The sequence below is a fragment of the Hyla sarda genome, chromosome 2 (assembly GCF_029499605.1).
Source record: "Hyla sarda isolate aHylSar1 chromosome 2, aHylSar1.hap1, whole genome shotgun sequence".
Taxonomy (NCBI): Eukaryota; Metazoa; Chordata; class Amphibia; order Anura; family Hylidae; genus Hyla; species Hyla sarda.
In genome coordinates this window covers 434,557,583-434,573,903 of record NC_079190.1, presented here as the reverse complement: position 1 = coordinate 434,573,903, position 16,321 = coordinate 434,557,583, and the positions used below count along the sequence as shown (strand labels likewise).

At 42.5% G+C, this 16,321-nt stretch overlaps 1 protein-coding gene across 7 annotated transcripts in view; it reads right to left on the bottom strand.

Annotated features, from left to right (window-relative positions):
• Nucleotides 1-16,321, bottom strand: part of ABR (ABR activator of RhoGEF and GTPase) — a 442,924-nt gene that overhangs the window by 109,261 nt on the left and 317,342 nt on the right. For all 7 annotated transcript variants that reach the window (XM_056559132.1, XM_056559136.1, XM_056559135.1 and 4 more), the window contains 4 exons: nt 11,840-11,980; nt 1,883-2,004; nt 749-917; nt 32-154 (listed from right to left, as the gene is read on the bottom strand). In XM_056559132.1, the coding sequence (XP_056415107.1) occupies nt 32-154; nt 749-917; nt 1,883-2,004; nt 11,840-11,980 (555 nt within the window). The remainder of the gene's footprint in view (nt 1-31; nt 155-748; nt 918-1,882; nt 2,005-11,839; nt 11,981-16,321) is intronic.

Here is a 16,321-nt window from a genome sequence, read left to right as displayed (position 1 = left end):
CAGCTCCAGGCAACCCACGACTAAGACTTACCTTGCCATTCTTGTTATGGATTCGAAACGGAATTGTAGGAGAGAAGAGAAGAAGCCAGGATTCGTACTCAAACATTTTCTTCTTCAGTCTTTCAATAGCCCGACTTGACCCTTTATTGGACTTCTGCAGATGTAGATGGGAGAACAGCATTAAGACTATGGCACCGAATAAGGAACATTGAACATTAGAGAGTCTGTCAATGCTAAACATTACACTTTGTATTATAATCTAAACTTTTCCTTGATTAAAATTGATGTGTTTCATATATATTTTGTGCATCTACAGGCTTATGAATACTCCCACCAAGACTCAATTTGCCTATACTTAAGGTTTGACTGGTTTTACACTGACTATTATGGATGCATTTTTGCATCTTTATTACAGCCACAAGTACCGACCTGACTACAGGTCAAAGGATCAGAATGGACAAATGTAAATTCAGTTTATCAGACCTGCAGTCCGGCCAGGACTTACATCTGTAATAACTACAAAAATAGGCATGTAAGACACTCAAGTGAAATCGGCCTTACGAACATTTGTTATTCTTCTAGTACGGCCCCCGGAAGCCAACGTGCTAAATTTCTCCCTGGGCCTGATGAAGCCCTTATGACAGATCAGGTTCCATACTGAAGAATATTGTTCTTGTCCTCTGTAAAGCCCCTCATAAATTGATAAAGGGGAGATGATCAGGCCAGTGTTCAAAACCGATCAACGTACCTTTTCTTTTTGGATCTCACTTTTAAGAACGGATATCTTTGCCTTCATTTCTTCTATCTCGTGGTCCGGTGTAGCATGCAGCTGTGGGATGGGCTCTGACTCCTCCAGGGAAGGGAATACCAGATCAGCCAGGGGGATGTACCACTTACAATCATACTGCTGGTGTTTCCTGTACAAAAAAACTAATGTTACTTATAAATCAATAAATAAACACTAACATGCAAAGATGAAACCTGAGAACAGTAATGCAGTATGGCATGTGAACGCTGACACCACTGAATGACACAGCACAGTATCAGTGGCCGCATGTAAATGACAACTGGAGGGGAACACTGAGGGGTCTGAGATAAATCTATTGTTCCACTTATTAGTTTGAATGTCTAATGTTCAATTTTTTCCCTAATAAACTCAGACAACCCCTTTAAAAGTGTCAATACCAGTAATACCAGTTAGTGAAACAAAAAGCTTACAGTTTTCCCACTTCTGTGTCATGACAAAAATTTTAGCAGTGCCAGCTGTATCTAGTGGCTGCCAACACTTCAAAGAGGCAAGTGTTAGAGGGTTACTCTCAAGCTGTAGCAAGCAGCCTTATAAAAAAAATAAACCTTAACTCACCTCCTGCATTCCCCCAACATTGCTGCTTCTGTCTCCAGTCTTCTTCCTTGCGCCATGACTCAATATGTCACATTGCCGCTCCACTAATAACTGGCCAAGGCAGGACACCACTACAGCCAGAGGTTTGTCGAGCTGCACTTTGACAGGTCGACCCTCGGCACCAGGAAAAGGATCACATTAGGGACGGAAGCAGCCATATCAGAGGCAAAGGGGAGAACAGGAGGTGAGTAAAGGTTTTTTGTTATGAAGGGACAAGGTGGGCATCTTTTGAAGAAAAAAAAAAGGAGGAGTACCTCTTTAATTCTCTTGCCTTTGCAAATATGGGCACAAGAGTATACACTGGGCACAAATAAAGAAAAATACCTTTTGTGCTGTTGGGCACAAAATTTATTTCTTGATATCTGTGGGAAATAAGCTTTATAACTGCAGTCACACCTTCCTGACTTATGGTTCTCGGAATAACATGGCACATTGTAGGCAGCGATGGGTATACAGCCATACTCCTTTATATTCACCTACCCAACAGAAGTCTTCTTAAGCTTGGCGCAAAGCAAGAGGTCTGTAAACAAGAAAAGATGTCGCAGTTTGCGGGAGTTTTCTGATAGTTCAACCATGAAACCATCTTTTACCAGTTGCCGGGTCTGAAAAATAAATAAAAGAAATGGAAATTAAAAATTAAGACTGTCTGGAAAGAAAAAAATTATTATTATAGCCAAAGGTTGGGGCTTCAAATGGCTTTTTCACACTTTTCCGGTATTATTGTAGACCCCTGCCTTGAGTACATTTAGTTCAATGCAGCGTAAAGGATTTGTCACAACTCCATCTGTAGCTCCATAAAGTTAAGTGGTCCCTCAAGTTACAATATTAATTGGTTCCAGGACGACCATTGTATGTTGAAACCATTGTATGTTGAGACCAGAACTCTATGGAAACCTGGTAATTGGTTCTGAAGCCACCAAAATGTCATCCAAAAATAGGAAAAAGTGAGAATTAAAGAAAAATAAGTAGATTATTATAGATAAAGCAAATCCTTACATATAAAAGTAAGAAAGAGCTGCTGGGAGTTGTAAATCACTGTCTATTAGGGGTGTGAATCGCCAAGAATTTGGCGATACGATTCGAATCGCGATACCTGTGTGGCGATTCGATATATATCCCGATATATCGCGATACCGTCTAGGTGACGATACATCACGATATATCCCGATACATCGCCCACCTGGGAGCATTCATAGATCCCAATAGACGCCGCTGTCAGCTTTGACAGCGGCGATCTAGTAGTCCGGTGCACACTTTTCTAATTTTATCCCGTCCGGGCTGCAAAATAAAAGAAAACGCACTTTATCTTACCTGCCAACGAGCCCCCGGAGCTCCGGTACAGGTGTTCGGTCCCCGGGCTGTATTCTTCTTACTTCCTGTTAGCCGGGCACGTCACACGGAGCTTCAACCTATCACCGGCCGCAGCGATGTCCCGCCTCTGCTGGTGATAGGCTGAAGCTCCGTGTGACGTGCCGGGCTAACAGGAAGTAAGAAGAATACAGCCCGGGGACCGAACACCTGTACCGGAGCTCCGGGGGCTCGTTGGCAGGTAAGATAAAGTGCGTTTTCTTTTATTTTGCAGCCCAGACGGGATAAAATGAGAAAAGTGTGCACCGGAGTACTCCTTTAATAAGCCAGCCGCGGCGATCACCGCATGCTGGCTATTGGCGGCGGCCCCCGGCTACTGAAATCAGCCGGGGGTCGCATAGTACGGAGCGGGCACGAGTCGGAGCCCGCTCCATACACCCAGAGCGCCACCGTGTCAGATCCGGCCTGCCCGGCTCCACAAATGTGGAACTTTTATCTCCTGATGCCCAGGATATGCTGTTCCGGGCGTCAGGAGATAAAAATTCCACATCCCTAAAAGATATTTTGAATCGATTCAGTATCGGCAAATGAAAAAATCGCGATTATCGCGAGAATCGATTTTTTCTTACATCCCTACTGTCTATGTCAGTGTTTCCGAACCAGTGTGCCTCCAGCTGTTGCAAATCTACAACTCCCAGCATGCCCGGACAGCCTTCGGCTGTCCGGGCATGCTGGGAGTTGTAGTTTTGCAACAGTTGGAGGCACACTGGTTGGGAAACGCTGGTCTATGTAGAGTACAGGAGCTTCTTCAGGGTCCTATACAGTACACGCAATGTCCTAAAAATGTAAAATGGAGCCGCCCCCACCTGGTGTCCTTAAGAGCAGCTAACCCTGGTACAGGTAAAGAGTACAGAACATGTAATACCTCCCTGTACTGTAGGGGGCGCTACCAGACATCAGTCAGTGCATACACTTCAGTAATACAAGTGTTTTACCAGTAAGATGCCCATTCTGATTGGTTGGTTCTTCCAGCCATTGACATGTTTCACAGATCTGGATTGTTTGTAGCATTGTATGTTGAGTCTGGTTTCAACTTACAATGGTCCAATAAAGACCATTATATGTTGAAACTATTGTATGTTGAGGCCATTGTAAGTTGAGGGATCACTGTACTTCAAAGATGTGACCCAAAAAGTCTACATGTTGTCCAATCCTTAGACATGGTAGATTTGCCACAGAATTACAGAGTGAACTGTATAGAAAATATAGTGCAATAAATAATAAAACACAAATAACACATGCCGATTTTGTACTGATTTGCAATGGATTGTATATGGATTTGCGATAGAAATATTCTGCCTGGTCTTTACTTTTCCTTACTATATTTTAAAGTGTTCCAGTCATTAGAAAAAAAAAAAAACAAATGTAAAAAGTTTTGATCTTTTGGGTCTGAATGTTCTGACCCGTAATCGATCTCTGAAACATGCTAGGAGAAGTGCGTGGTTATGTGCTTCACTCCCTGCTTGCTGCAATCTTTGTCCCCTGTACAAAGCCTATGGAGCTCGTCTCTTCTGTGAAAGGCAGTGAGCCAGGGAGGGAAGAGCATGACTGTGCGCTTCTTCCTACTTAAGATCGGTGAGGTCAGAAAACTCAGACCATGACTGATCAAAACGTTTGACACATCTCTGAGATATGTTTAAAGTTTTCGTTAATGATGGAGAAATGGTAATTAAAAAAAAATTTGCAAAATAATGATGTCGATACACAGTTTGACAGGGTGTATAAAAACTACGCATTTAATACAGAAATAAATATAAACCAGAAAGAAATGAGATAATGCAGTGCAGGTAGACATATTAATGAACTTTATACTCAGTCTTTCACTGCCCAAAATAGTTGCTGAAAGGGAACAATGGAGCCATTCAAGACCGCAGGCACGGTAAATAAACATTAGGTTTACAGGCCCCATCATTTGCTTGCCGTCATTTTCTCATTACAAATGGATGTGTACTGGTTATGTGGATTTTATTGCCATATAAAGCTCATAGAAAACATAAAGCCTTTTTATTACAATTCCAATTTACTTTTGCTATAACCTGGTCAGGTATCGCTGTCTCTTTATTTTACTTCTAACATTTCTCAGACTTAAACATCTCCTAGAAGGTTGAGCAGAGAATGCCATCTACTTCCATGCTCGTGCGGCAGCTGCCTGACGCTGACTCCTTTCTTATAGTAAACCAATACTCATGTCCTTGAATTTCAGATTTAGTAAAACACTTCTCATAGTTTTCAAATGAACTTGTATTTTTGTCCATGTAAACATATTTTATGGAGTTTATTTTAGAGCTCTTGTAATTTGATGCACATGGTGAGGCATTGAAATGGTTATATTGCCAGCAGAAAGGGCAAGTTTCTGATGACACAAGGAAGACTCCTTCTCTGCACTATAAGACATCATTACCCTCAGCATTCAGAAAAGAGGCACATTGTCAGCAGATGCACAGCTGTCTGATTCAACTTCTGCAAGATTATACTGCTAAGAGGCCAGAACAATGGAACATCTTAACACAGACTATATATATATATATATATATATATATATATATATATATATATATCAGGGGTGTGGAAATTTTATAAAAAACTACTTGTCCACGGGACTAAAATGGAGCAAAATCTACTTGTCCCTCATGACGATCCACTTGTCCGGACCAATTTTCGCTTTTATGCTCTGATTTTTTCCTCCTCGCCCTATAATAGCCATAACTACCTACTATAATGATACCTTTTAATTTTTCAATAACATATTCTCTGAACCAAAAAAAAAATATATATATATATATATATATATATATATATATATATATATATTTGGGGAATTGAAATTGAAATAGTAAAAGATAATTTTGCAGATTTGGTGGGTTTTCTTTTCTGCGCCATTTACCTTGTGGTTGAGGTAACAGGTTAGTTTTATACTTTAGGCGCCTGATTACAGCGATACCAGATTTGTATCGTTTACGTCATGTTTTACTAATTCTGAACGTTTTCTAATTTTTTTAATTGCCATTTTTTAACCCCTGTAGCTTTATTTTTTTTCCGCATACCTGGCTGTATGAGGGCTCATGTTTTGCGCCATAATCTTTTTTTTGGATTAGTACCATTTTGGCATTGATCTGACTTTTTAATCGCTTTTTAACTTTTTTTTATGGGATATTATAAAAATTGCAAATCTGTGGTTTGGTATTTTTTTTACATTTACCGTACGGGATACATAATGTTCTATTTTAATAGGTTGTACAATTACGCACGAAGCGATACCAAATATGTTTATTTTTATTATGTTTGCATGTTTTTATATAGGAAAAGGGGGTGGTTTGAACTTTAACATGGAAGGGGTTAATGCAGCGGTCTTCAAACTGTGGCCCTCCAGATGTTGCAAAACTACAACTGCCAGCATGCCCGGACAGCCAACGGTTGTCCTGGCATGCTGGGAATTGTAGTTTTGTAACATCTGGAGGGGCACAGCTTGAAGACCACTGGGTTAATGTGTCTTTCAAAACTTTTTTTTTTTTTTTTTACACTTTATTAGACTTATGAGGAATAATTAGATTCCTCAGACAGATGAATAGATTCTATTGAACTCTATTAATCTGTGTGCTCTGTGATCCATTGATAGAGCCTGGTCCAGCCAGGATCTATCAATGACAGAGCCGGGAGAGGAGGAAGCAGAGGTAAGCCCTCCGGCTACCTCTATAGTGGATCGCCCCCCTGCGATCGCACTGCGGGGGGGCGATCCACCCCACTAGCCCACCAGGGAGCATTCACATCTCCCTTTAGACGCCGCTGTCAGCTTTGACAGCGGCGGCCGCATGCTGGCTATTAGCGGCGGCCCCCGGCTACTGAGAACAGCCGGGGGCTGCAGAGTATGGAGCGGGCAGGAATCCCGAGCCCGCTCCATACATACTGCAGAGCGCCGCATACATCTCCCCGTGCAGACGTGCGTCCGCTCCTCAGCTCTCCGAAGCTACAGCTGGGGGGAGTGAAGGCAGAGGACGCAGGTCTGCACGGGGAGAAATAAGCCACGCCCCCTCATCTCCCCCGCACGTCTGTAGAGCAAGAAGCCACGCCCCCTCATCTCCCCCCGCACGTCTGTAGAGCAAGAAGCCACGTCCCCTCATCTCCCCCCCGCACGTCTGCAGAGCAGGAGAGAGAAGACAAATACACAGCTTCTCATCTCCCCTGCTCTGCTTCCGAGGACACAGTTTTTTATTGTCGGAGGCGGCAGAGTATGGAGCGGGCAGGAGTCGGCAGCCCGCTCCATACAGACTGCAGATCGCCACCGCACTTGTCAGGTCCTGCCCTATGGGCCGGACAAATTCACCTGCCCGGCGCCCAAAACTGCTAGTCCCGGGCGTCGGGCGATAGGAATTCCACATCCCTGATAGATTTATATATATATATATATATATATATATATATATATATATATATATATAGGGGTTGTTCAGTCACATACAATTATATATATTACTAGCTGAGTACCCGGCGTTGCCCGGTTGTTCCTTCCTAATCCTTGTTGTGGAGGAAAATCAACAGAGGAAGCTTTTGACTTCATATCCCGTCCTCATATATTGTTGTCATATCCCAACCCCATATCCCGTCCTCATATCCCGACCTCCTATACCAACCATCCCGTCCTCCTATCCCGACTTCCTATACCGACCTCCTATCCCATCCTCCTATCCCGACTGGTAATATGCGTACCAGGTATTGAAATAACTCCACCTGTACGGAAGTTATGTGAGAACATACATTTCCCATTGATTTGCATGGGACTTTAAACAAAAACCCCGAACCTCACAAATGGGGGTAGTTAAAGGTTAAATTAACTATCCTATATTTTTAAATGGACATATAAGTAACATGTGACCAAGTATTATGGAAATATCTCCAGCCGTTTGGAAGTTATACAGTAACATATATTTCCCATAGACTTGTATGGGACTTTAAACAAAAACCCCGACCCTGGAAAATGGGGGTGGGAAAGGGTTAAATTACCTAGTCTATGTTTGTTGTTGACATATAAGTAACATGTGTGCCAAGTTTCATGTTAATATCTTTAGCTGTTTGGACGTTTTTGTGGAACATACACACACACAAACACACACACATACATACATACAAACACACACACACACGCGAGTTATATATATATTGTCCTAACAAATGGCTATGGATATGTTCACACCATTTTCAGGCTGTTCATCCAATGAATATAATGGAGTACTGCAAAAAAGGTATGCTGACATATACTGTGACGGTGCAGTGTTAGTGAGTGGGTAAACAGGTCCTCACATCTTGTTCTGCTTAGAGTAAAGATATGTTCACACTGTACAAGGGGTACAGGTATATGTCAGGATAGATAGAACAGAAAGATATATCCTGTTCACTTTAATAGGACACAGGTAGTCTACTGAAAACCATGGTCGGTCCACCTTGTGAACACATTCTTTTATTAAGGCCTCAAAAGCGCAGTAGACGCAGTAGACTATGGTTTTATTTTACCAACAAAAGAATGAGTGACTACAAAAGTAGTCACTTGTAGATATAAAGGTTGTACGCAGTGTAAGCATAGCCTTAAAGGGGTACTCCGTGGAAAACATTTTTTTTCTTTAAATGAACTTGTCCCAGAAAGTTAAACAGATTTGTAAATTACTTAAAAAATCTTTATCCTTCCAGTACTTTTTAGCAGCTGTATGCTACAGAGGAAATTCTTTTCCTTTTGAATTTCTTTTTGGTCTTGTCCAGAGTGCTCTCTGCTGACACCTGATACCCATATCAGAAACTGTCCAGAGAAGGAGAAAATCCTTATAGCAAACCTATCCTGCTCTGGACAGTTCCTGCCATGGACAGAGGTGTCAGCAGAGAGCACTGTGGACAAGACAAGACAAAAAAAAGAAATTAAAAAAAGCTAAGTATTTTCTCTGCAGCATGCAGCTGCTAATAAGTACTGGAAGGATAAAGATTTTTTAATAGAAATAATTTACAAATCTGTTTAACTTTCTGGCACCAGTTCATTTAAGAAACCTTCATCCTAAACTTTGCAGGGAATGCTCTATATTGACATATGTGGGCTCTTTGCTGCTACTGTGAACAATGTCTAAATTTTAATATTGATTCCCAAAACATCTATAACAATGGTCTTCAACCTGCGGACCTCCAGATGTTGCAAAACTACAACTCCCAGCATGTCCGGACAACCAACGGCTGTCCGGTCATGCTGGGAGTTGTAGTTTTGCAACATCTGGAGGTCCGCAGGTTGAAGACCACTGATCTATAGCCCTGAAAATAGCTACGGCTGCATTTATATAGCCTAAAGCTATGATGCATATAAATCTTTACCTCTTTGCTGCCAGGGAAAAAGAAAAAAAAAGGCTTAGTTATGTTACAAAGACACAGGGGTACCCCTTTAATGTTGATAGGCATGCTACATAAGCAAAAAAATTGATTTCATCCCCTGCTACCTGTAGCCATACATTTCATTTTGTAGTGTCGGTACAGCAATATATGAGGGTGCCCCTCAAATCGCATAGCAGAACAATAAAAAAATTGGATAGTATGTGTGACTCGCAATGTGTATAAGCTTATTGAAAAATCGAATTTAGAATGTCACCATATGATGGATCAGTCCTGCTGACTGCATCACAGGATGATGACTTGTTGAAACAAGTTGTCTAGACTTGTTAAAATGGGTTGTCTAGGCATGCCAAAAAAAACATAGCTGCTTACTTCCAAAAACAGTGCCATGCAGGTCCAGGGGTTTTCAGCAATTAGAGGCTGTTTTAAGAAGAAAGTGGCCATGTTTTTCTAATCCTGAACTTTAAAAGGCCCATGCACACTATGGGATTTCTGCTCGCTGAGATTTTGGGGCAGCAGCTTCCCATTGTTTTCAGTGGAGTTCTGCTACATTGTAGAATTTTCAATTCCGTTCTCCACCGAAAGAATTAACATATTCATTCTTTTGGCGGAATTCCACTCGGAACTGCATTGTCATCATCGGGCATAGTGCATGTCCACTTGTACATGGTGCAAATTCATTAGGGCGGTGCCTGCTGCACATGAAATCTCTGCACAGAAATGTCTTAGTGTGCATGGGCCCAAAGGCAGTTTAAAGGGGATCTGTCTGCGCTCGAAATGATCCAAGCTGCTGACACTGTTATGTAGCTACACGAACAATAAAGTGAACATCTTTGTGGTAGCTGTCCGTGCTGTCAAAACAGAGGAAATTGTTTGTTGGTGTCACAACGAATGCTACTAATAAAATGCTAATATTACTTAACTGGATAACACTGCTGTGGTTTCTCTAACACATACGACTCAAGGCAGCTATACATTAAGATGAATGTATGGCTCAACCTATCAACCTATGGAACAAATGAGATTCACTCCTTGTGCTGCATACCGTATATACTCGAGTATAAGCCGACCCAAATATAGGCCGAGGCCCCTAATTTCACCCCAAAAACCCAGGAAAAGTTATTGGCTCGACTATAAGCCTAGGGTGGGAAATACATCATCCCCTCTGTCATCATCCAGACCCCCGTCATTAACACCCTCATCATCATCACCCTGTCATCATCCCCCCTTCATCATCAACGCCTGTCATCATCCCCCCTTCATCATTACCCTGTCATCATCCAGACCCCCGTCATCATCACCCCCCCCTTCATCATCCAGACCCCCGTCATCATCCAGACCCCCATCATCATCATCACCCCCCCCCCCCCCTCATCATCACCGCCTGTCAATCCCTTCATCAGTGGTCTTCAACCTGCGGACCTCACCATCGGCTGTTCAGGCATGCTGGGAGTTGCAGTTTTGAAACCTCTGGAGGTCGGCAGGTTGAAGACCACTGCGACCTTCGTCATCATCCAGACCACCCTTTTAGTTTTCTACTCACCTCCCCTCGGTGGGAAGGAAGGGTGAGCTGGTCCGGGCCATCTATGCTACAGGGACCGTCCAGTGAGGAGGGTTAGTCGTTCCGGGCTGTCCATTTTCACCGGGGGCCCCCTCTGCTCCGCGCTCCGGGCCTGTCCCGGACTAGTGACGCTGCCTTGACGAAGACGCACAGGGAAGTTCATGCGCAGGCTGCGAATGAACGTCCCTGTGCGTCGTCGTCAAGGCAACGTCACTAGTCCGGGACAGGCCCGGAGCAGAGAAGAGGGCCCCCACGGTGAAAATGGACAGCCCGTAATGACTAACCCTACCTTACCGGACAGTCCCTGCAGCATAGATGGCCCGGACCAGCTCACCCTTCCTTCCTACCGAAGGGAGGGGAGTAGAAAACTAAAAGGGGGGGTCTGGATGATGACAAAGGCCGCAGTGGTCTTCAACCTACGGACCTCCAGAGGTTTCAAAACTACAACTCCCAGCATGCCCGGACAGCCGATGGCTGGGAGTTGTAGTTTTGCAACATCTGGAGGTCCGCAGGTTGAAGACCACTGAGAAGGGATTGAAAGGCAGAGAGTTCACTCGAGTATAAGCCGAGGGGGGTGTTTTCAGCACGAAAAATCATGCTGAAAAACTCAGCTTATACTCGAGTATATTGGAAAACACAGATCTGTAAAAATCAACCTAATGTCTGTTTTCCTGGATAGCAGACTGAGCTGAGCCTCTGACATACCCTTAGTGCCCTATTAGACGCTGGCGGTAACTAGCGCCAATATTGGGGATTGGCTCTCGTATGCAAAGTCTTCACAAGGCTTGATCAACTGTGCAACCCATTAAATGTATTATTATTAGCCACACACCCTATGCTGAGACAGGGCAATATGTGGTCAATAACAATGAATTCATTGGCAGCACGAAAGATGTGATCAGCAGATGAAGTAGAGTTTGCTCCTATGTCAGCTGACCTCTGGCCCTTTCCATAGGCCGATTATTGGAAATAATTAACCCATGTAAAAATGACCTTTATACATGATATTGATGGCAGATCCCATTGACAAATCTTCTTAAATTTTTATATATAATTTTTTTTTTAAGTTTTTGCACTTGCAATACTGCTTTAGAGGCGATAGTCACAGGCATCCTTATTCCTGCCAACGCCGTTCCAGACATGTGTCTCACCTCGCCCTTAGGTGTTGTCACTGCAGTTCTCCGTGGATCAATGTCCTCATTGATACTGGACAGAAAATTCTGAGAGATGCGAAGTGCATCTTGAAGCAATGGATAGTCGGGGTGGTCCACAGGTGTATGCTTCAAAAGATCCTAAAAACATTAGAGAAAAAGACACAGAAATGTTAGTAATGTCAGACATATCAGCAAGCAAGTGGAAGTCCAGCTCACTCCCAAGCCCGTAGCGCCTGGACTGGTGTGGGCAACGCCTACAGCACAGTAATATGAATAGAGGGAATTTCCAGCGCAGGTATCTCAGACGAATTCTTTATTATATCTTGCTTCAGCACATGTAAAACATGACAAAGTGACGCGTTTCGGCCCTAACGTCGGGCCTTAGGCCCGACGTTAGGGCCGAAACGCGTCACTTTGTCATGTTTTACATGTGCTGAAGCAAGATATAATAAAGAATTTGTCTGATCTACCTGCGCTGGACATTCCCTCTATTCATATTACTGTATTTAGAGATGAGCGAACTTACAGTAAATTCGATTCGTCACAAACTTCTCGGCTCGGCAGTTGATGACTTTTCCTGCGTTAATTAGTTCAGCCTTCAGGTGCTCCGGTGGGCTGGAAAAGGTGGATACATTCCTAGGAAAGAGTCTCCTAGGACTGTATCCACCTTTTCCAGCCCACCGGAGCACCGGAAAGCTGAACTAATTTATGCAGGAAAATTCATCAACTGCCGAGCCGAGAAGTTTGTGACGAATCGAATTTACTGTAAGTTCGCTCATCTCTAACTGTAATGTCAGACATAGTAAAGCATCAAGAACATGTTCACATTTAGACTTCTGTATTTAAAAATAAAATAAAAAAAGTGGCTGAGGTTTCCTTTTGATTAATCTGAACACACTTAGCGGTGTTGGATACAATAGTGAAGAGTAGAGTATATCAGCAGAGAAGAGTATATTTCTCGAATGTGGGCACAGAGCTACACCTCAATAGACCATGTAAAATTCATTAGCTTGTGGCATCAATATAATACATTTTTTAAAATCTGAATGTTTTAGTGCAGATTTTCCACTCCAGATTTTGATGCAGAAATACAATACATGGGTTACCCATAACGAACCTATACTAGTTCATGCCTTACCCATAATGAACCTATACTAGTATGTGTTCTATGATATTAAGGATTACTGTAAAAGAAGTATTAACTGAGAATTATTTGACTGATAAAATTAGATGTGACAACATTTATACATAGTAATAAACCAAGTATGCGAGTATATAAGACTAAATGCAACATACACAAGGCTTCCTGCTGCATAAAGTTGTAACAGGGCACTTACAGAAGTACATGGGGTCCCCACTTTAATCTTTGTGCACAATAGTATTTTTGAGCATTCTGCGCAAAATGTGCTGCGTAGCAGGAAATATGCTGCGTATTTTGTGATGAGCATACACACAGGAGGGCTACCCAGCGGCAGCCCTATGTGTGCAGTGAGGTTTGGGTGCAGGGCCACGCGTCACAGTCACACCGGCGTGCAGCCGTGCCCGCGAACCTCACTAAACACACAATGCTGCCGCGGGGTAGCCATGTGTGTATGCTGATCGGAGAATAGCAGCGTGGGCAGCATGAAATACGCTGTTTTAGCGCTATGTGGGACAGTACCCTTAAAGGGGTACTCTGTTCCTAGACATGTTAGGGGATAACACGTCTGATCGCAGGGGATCCGGCCGCTGGGACCAGCCGCTATTTCCAGGCCAGCGCTGCGGCGTTACGGTCATGGAAGCCTGGTACACAGCCGTCATGCCTACTCCCATAGACATGAATGGAGGGGCAAGGCGGCTGTGATTGCAAGTCATACGGCCCGGAGCAGAGTTTGCTCCGTTCACCGAATGACTGGGGTGCCTCAGCAGAGATCAGGGGAGTTCACGGGGTCCCTATCCTTTAGATAGGGGGATAACATGTCTAGCCATGGAGTACCCCTTTAAGGTGAGGTTTTGGCTTTCTTAGGAGCATATCTATGTGTGTCAATTATTGAGCATCTATTAGTGTGCAAAATTATTTTGCAACTAAACAAAGTAAAAAAAAAACTATATTGTTCTCATCTAACTTTATTTTTGGGATTCTCTATAGCATGAGGTTATCCTCCGTGCATTGGTTAAAGGTTATGGACATCTTTTAAATGGGCACTGTCAGATCCAAAAACATTTTTATATGTTGTTATTGATGGAAATTAAAGAGTACCTGCCACTATAAGTATTGTGTTATATTCTGGTGCTGGTCTTTTCCCCTCTTCTTTAACTGTCCCCCGCAGTTTTGGTTTTTCAATTTCACCGTGTGGTTCCTTTGTATTCCTCTTATAAAGCTTGCTCACTACCTGTAAGCTTTCTCAGGCTGAAGGGGGCGCTACCCGGCAGGCGTGACGTCAGCTGAAGCCTACCGAGTAACACTTCTACCCTTCCCTGTTCTATGCTGAGCCAATCACTGCAGGCAGGCTGTCATTCCCCTCCTCTCTGTTATGCATAGCACAAGGCATATAGAGAAGGGAGAACGGAGCTATCTTGCCTGCCATGCACAGCCCTGAATAAACAGACCATAAGTATGATGGTAAGTCATAGAAACCTAACAGTGAGCTACGGTAATTATATTTTTCAAAAATAAAAAATTAAGATGGCAGGGAGCGAGAGCTGCGCAGGGCCGCGCTCATGTCACGCCTCACCCCCAACTTCAGACTTGTGCCAGTCCGGCACAAGTCCGAAACCTATGCGCACAGTGCAGGGAGAGATAGAAGAGAGATCCCTGGTGGTCAAAGCTAAAAAAAAATTAGGGAAAGAGGAATTTTTTTTACATTTTTTTTTTTACAGATACATTACACACAGTAATCACGTTACATCAAGAACAAAAAATCTAAAGTTTTATTTCATGACAGGCACTCCTTAAAGGGGTACTCTGGTGAAAAAAAATGTATTAAATCAACTCGTGCCAGAACATTAAACAGACTTGTAAATTACTAATATTTAAAAATCTTAATCCTTCTAGTTCTTATCAGCTGCTGTATACTCCAGAGTAAGTTCTTTTCTTTTTAAATTTCTTTTCTGTCTGACCACAGTGCTCTCTGCTGACACCTCTGTCCATGTCAGGAGCTGTCAAGAGCCGGAGCAAATCCCCATAGCAAACCTATCCTGCTCTTAAAGGGGTACTCCGGTGGAAAACATTTTTTTTTTTTTTAAATCAACTGGTGCCAGAAAGTTAAACAAATTTGTAAATTACTTCTATTAATAAATCTTAATCCTTCCAGTACTTATTAGCTGCTGAATACTACAGAAGAGATTATTTTCTTTTTGGAACACAGTGCTCTCTACTGACAGCATGACCACAGTGCTCTCTGCTGACACCTCTGTCCATTTTAGGAACTGGCCACCACGTGCGTAAATGTCAAAACTATTAAAATATTAGATTGGCTAAACCACACGTTCGATGGCGTGAAAAAAAATACCAAAGTCCAAAATTGTGCATTTTTGGTCACTTCATATACCATAAAAATATTGATAAAAAGCGATCAAAAAGTCCCATCAAAACAAAAATGGTACCGATAAAAACTACAGATGACGGTGCAAAAACTGAGCCCTCATATCGTGTGGGGAAAAATGTAAAAGTTATAGGGGTCAGAAGATGCCAATTTAAAAATATTAATTTTGGTGCATGTAGTTATTAATTTTTTTAAGTATTAAAATAAAATAAAACCTATATAAGTAGGGTATCCTTGTAACCGTATGGACCTACAGAATAAAGATAAGGTGTCATTTTTACTGGAAAGTGCACTGCGTAGAAACGGGAGCTCCCAAAATTTACAAAATGGCGTTTCTTTTTTGTTTCACCCCACAAATATTTTTTTTTGTTTTGCCGCAGGTTACAGTATAAAATAAGTGATGTCATTACAATGTACAATTGGTGACGCAAAAAACAAGCCCTTATATGGATCTGTAGGTGCAAAATTGAAAATGTTATGATTTTTAGAAGGGAAGGAGGAAAAAACAAAAATGCAAAAACGAAATGCAAAGTCCTTAAGGTGAAAATAGGCTGAGTCCCTAAGGAGTTAAATTGAAGTAATTTACAAATCTGTTTAACGTTCTGGCACCAGTTGATTTAAAAATAGTTTTAAAGACCTTTTGTAATATGGTTGTCTGAAAATTCCACCACTAGGGGTCCCCATACCTACTGGTACACTAACAAGTCCTGCAGCAGCATCAGGCTTGTCCATGAGTCATGGACAAGCTTGCATGAGCAGACACACCAATCACCTTCTGCCACCACAAGGAGGGACACGCCCCCTTCCCTTGAGAGGATTTCTAACACTGTAAGCTAATGAAAAGAGGGATTTGTATAATAAATATAGGTGACAGAAGCATAAAAATTATATGTACATGGTCAGGATTAGGTACTGAGTAACATTTTTTTTTTTTTGCAGGATCTGAAAGGTACTC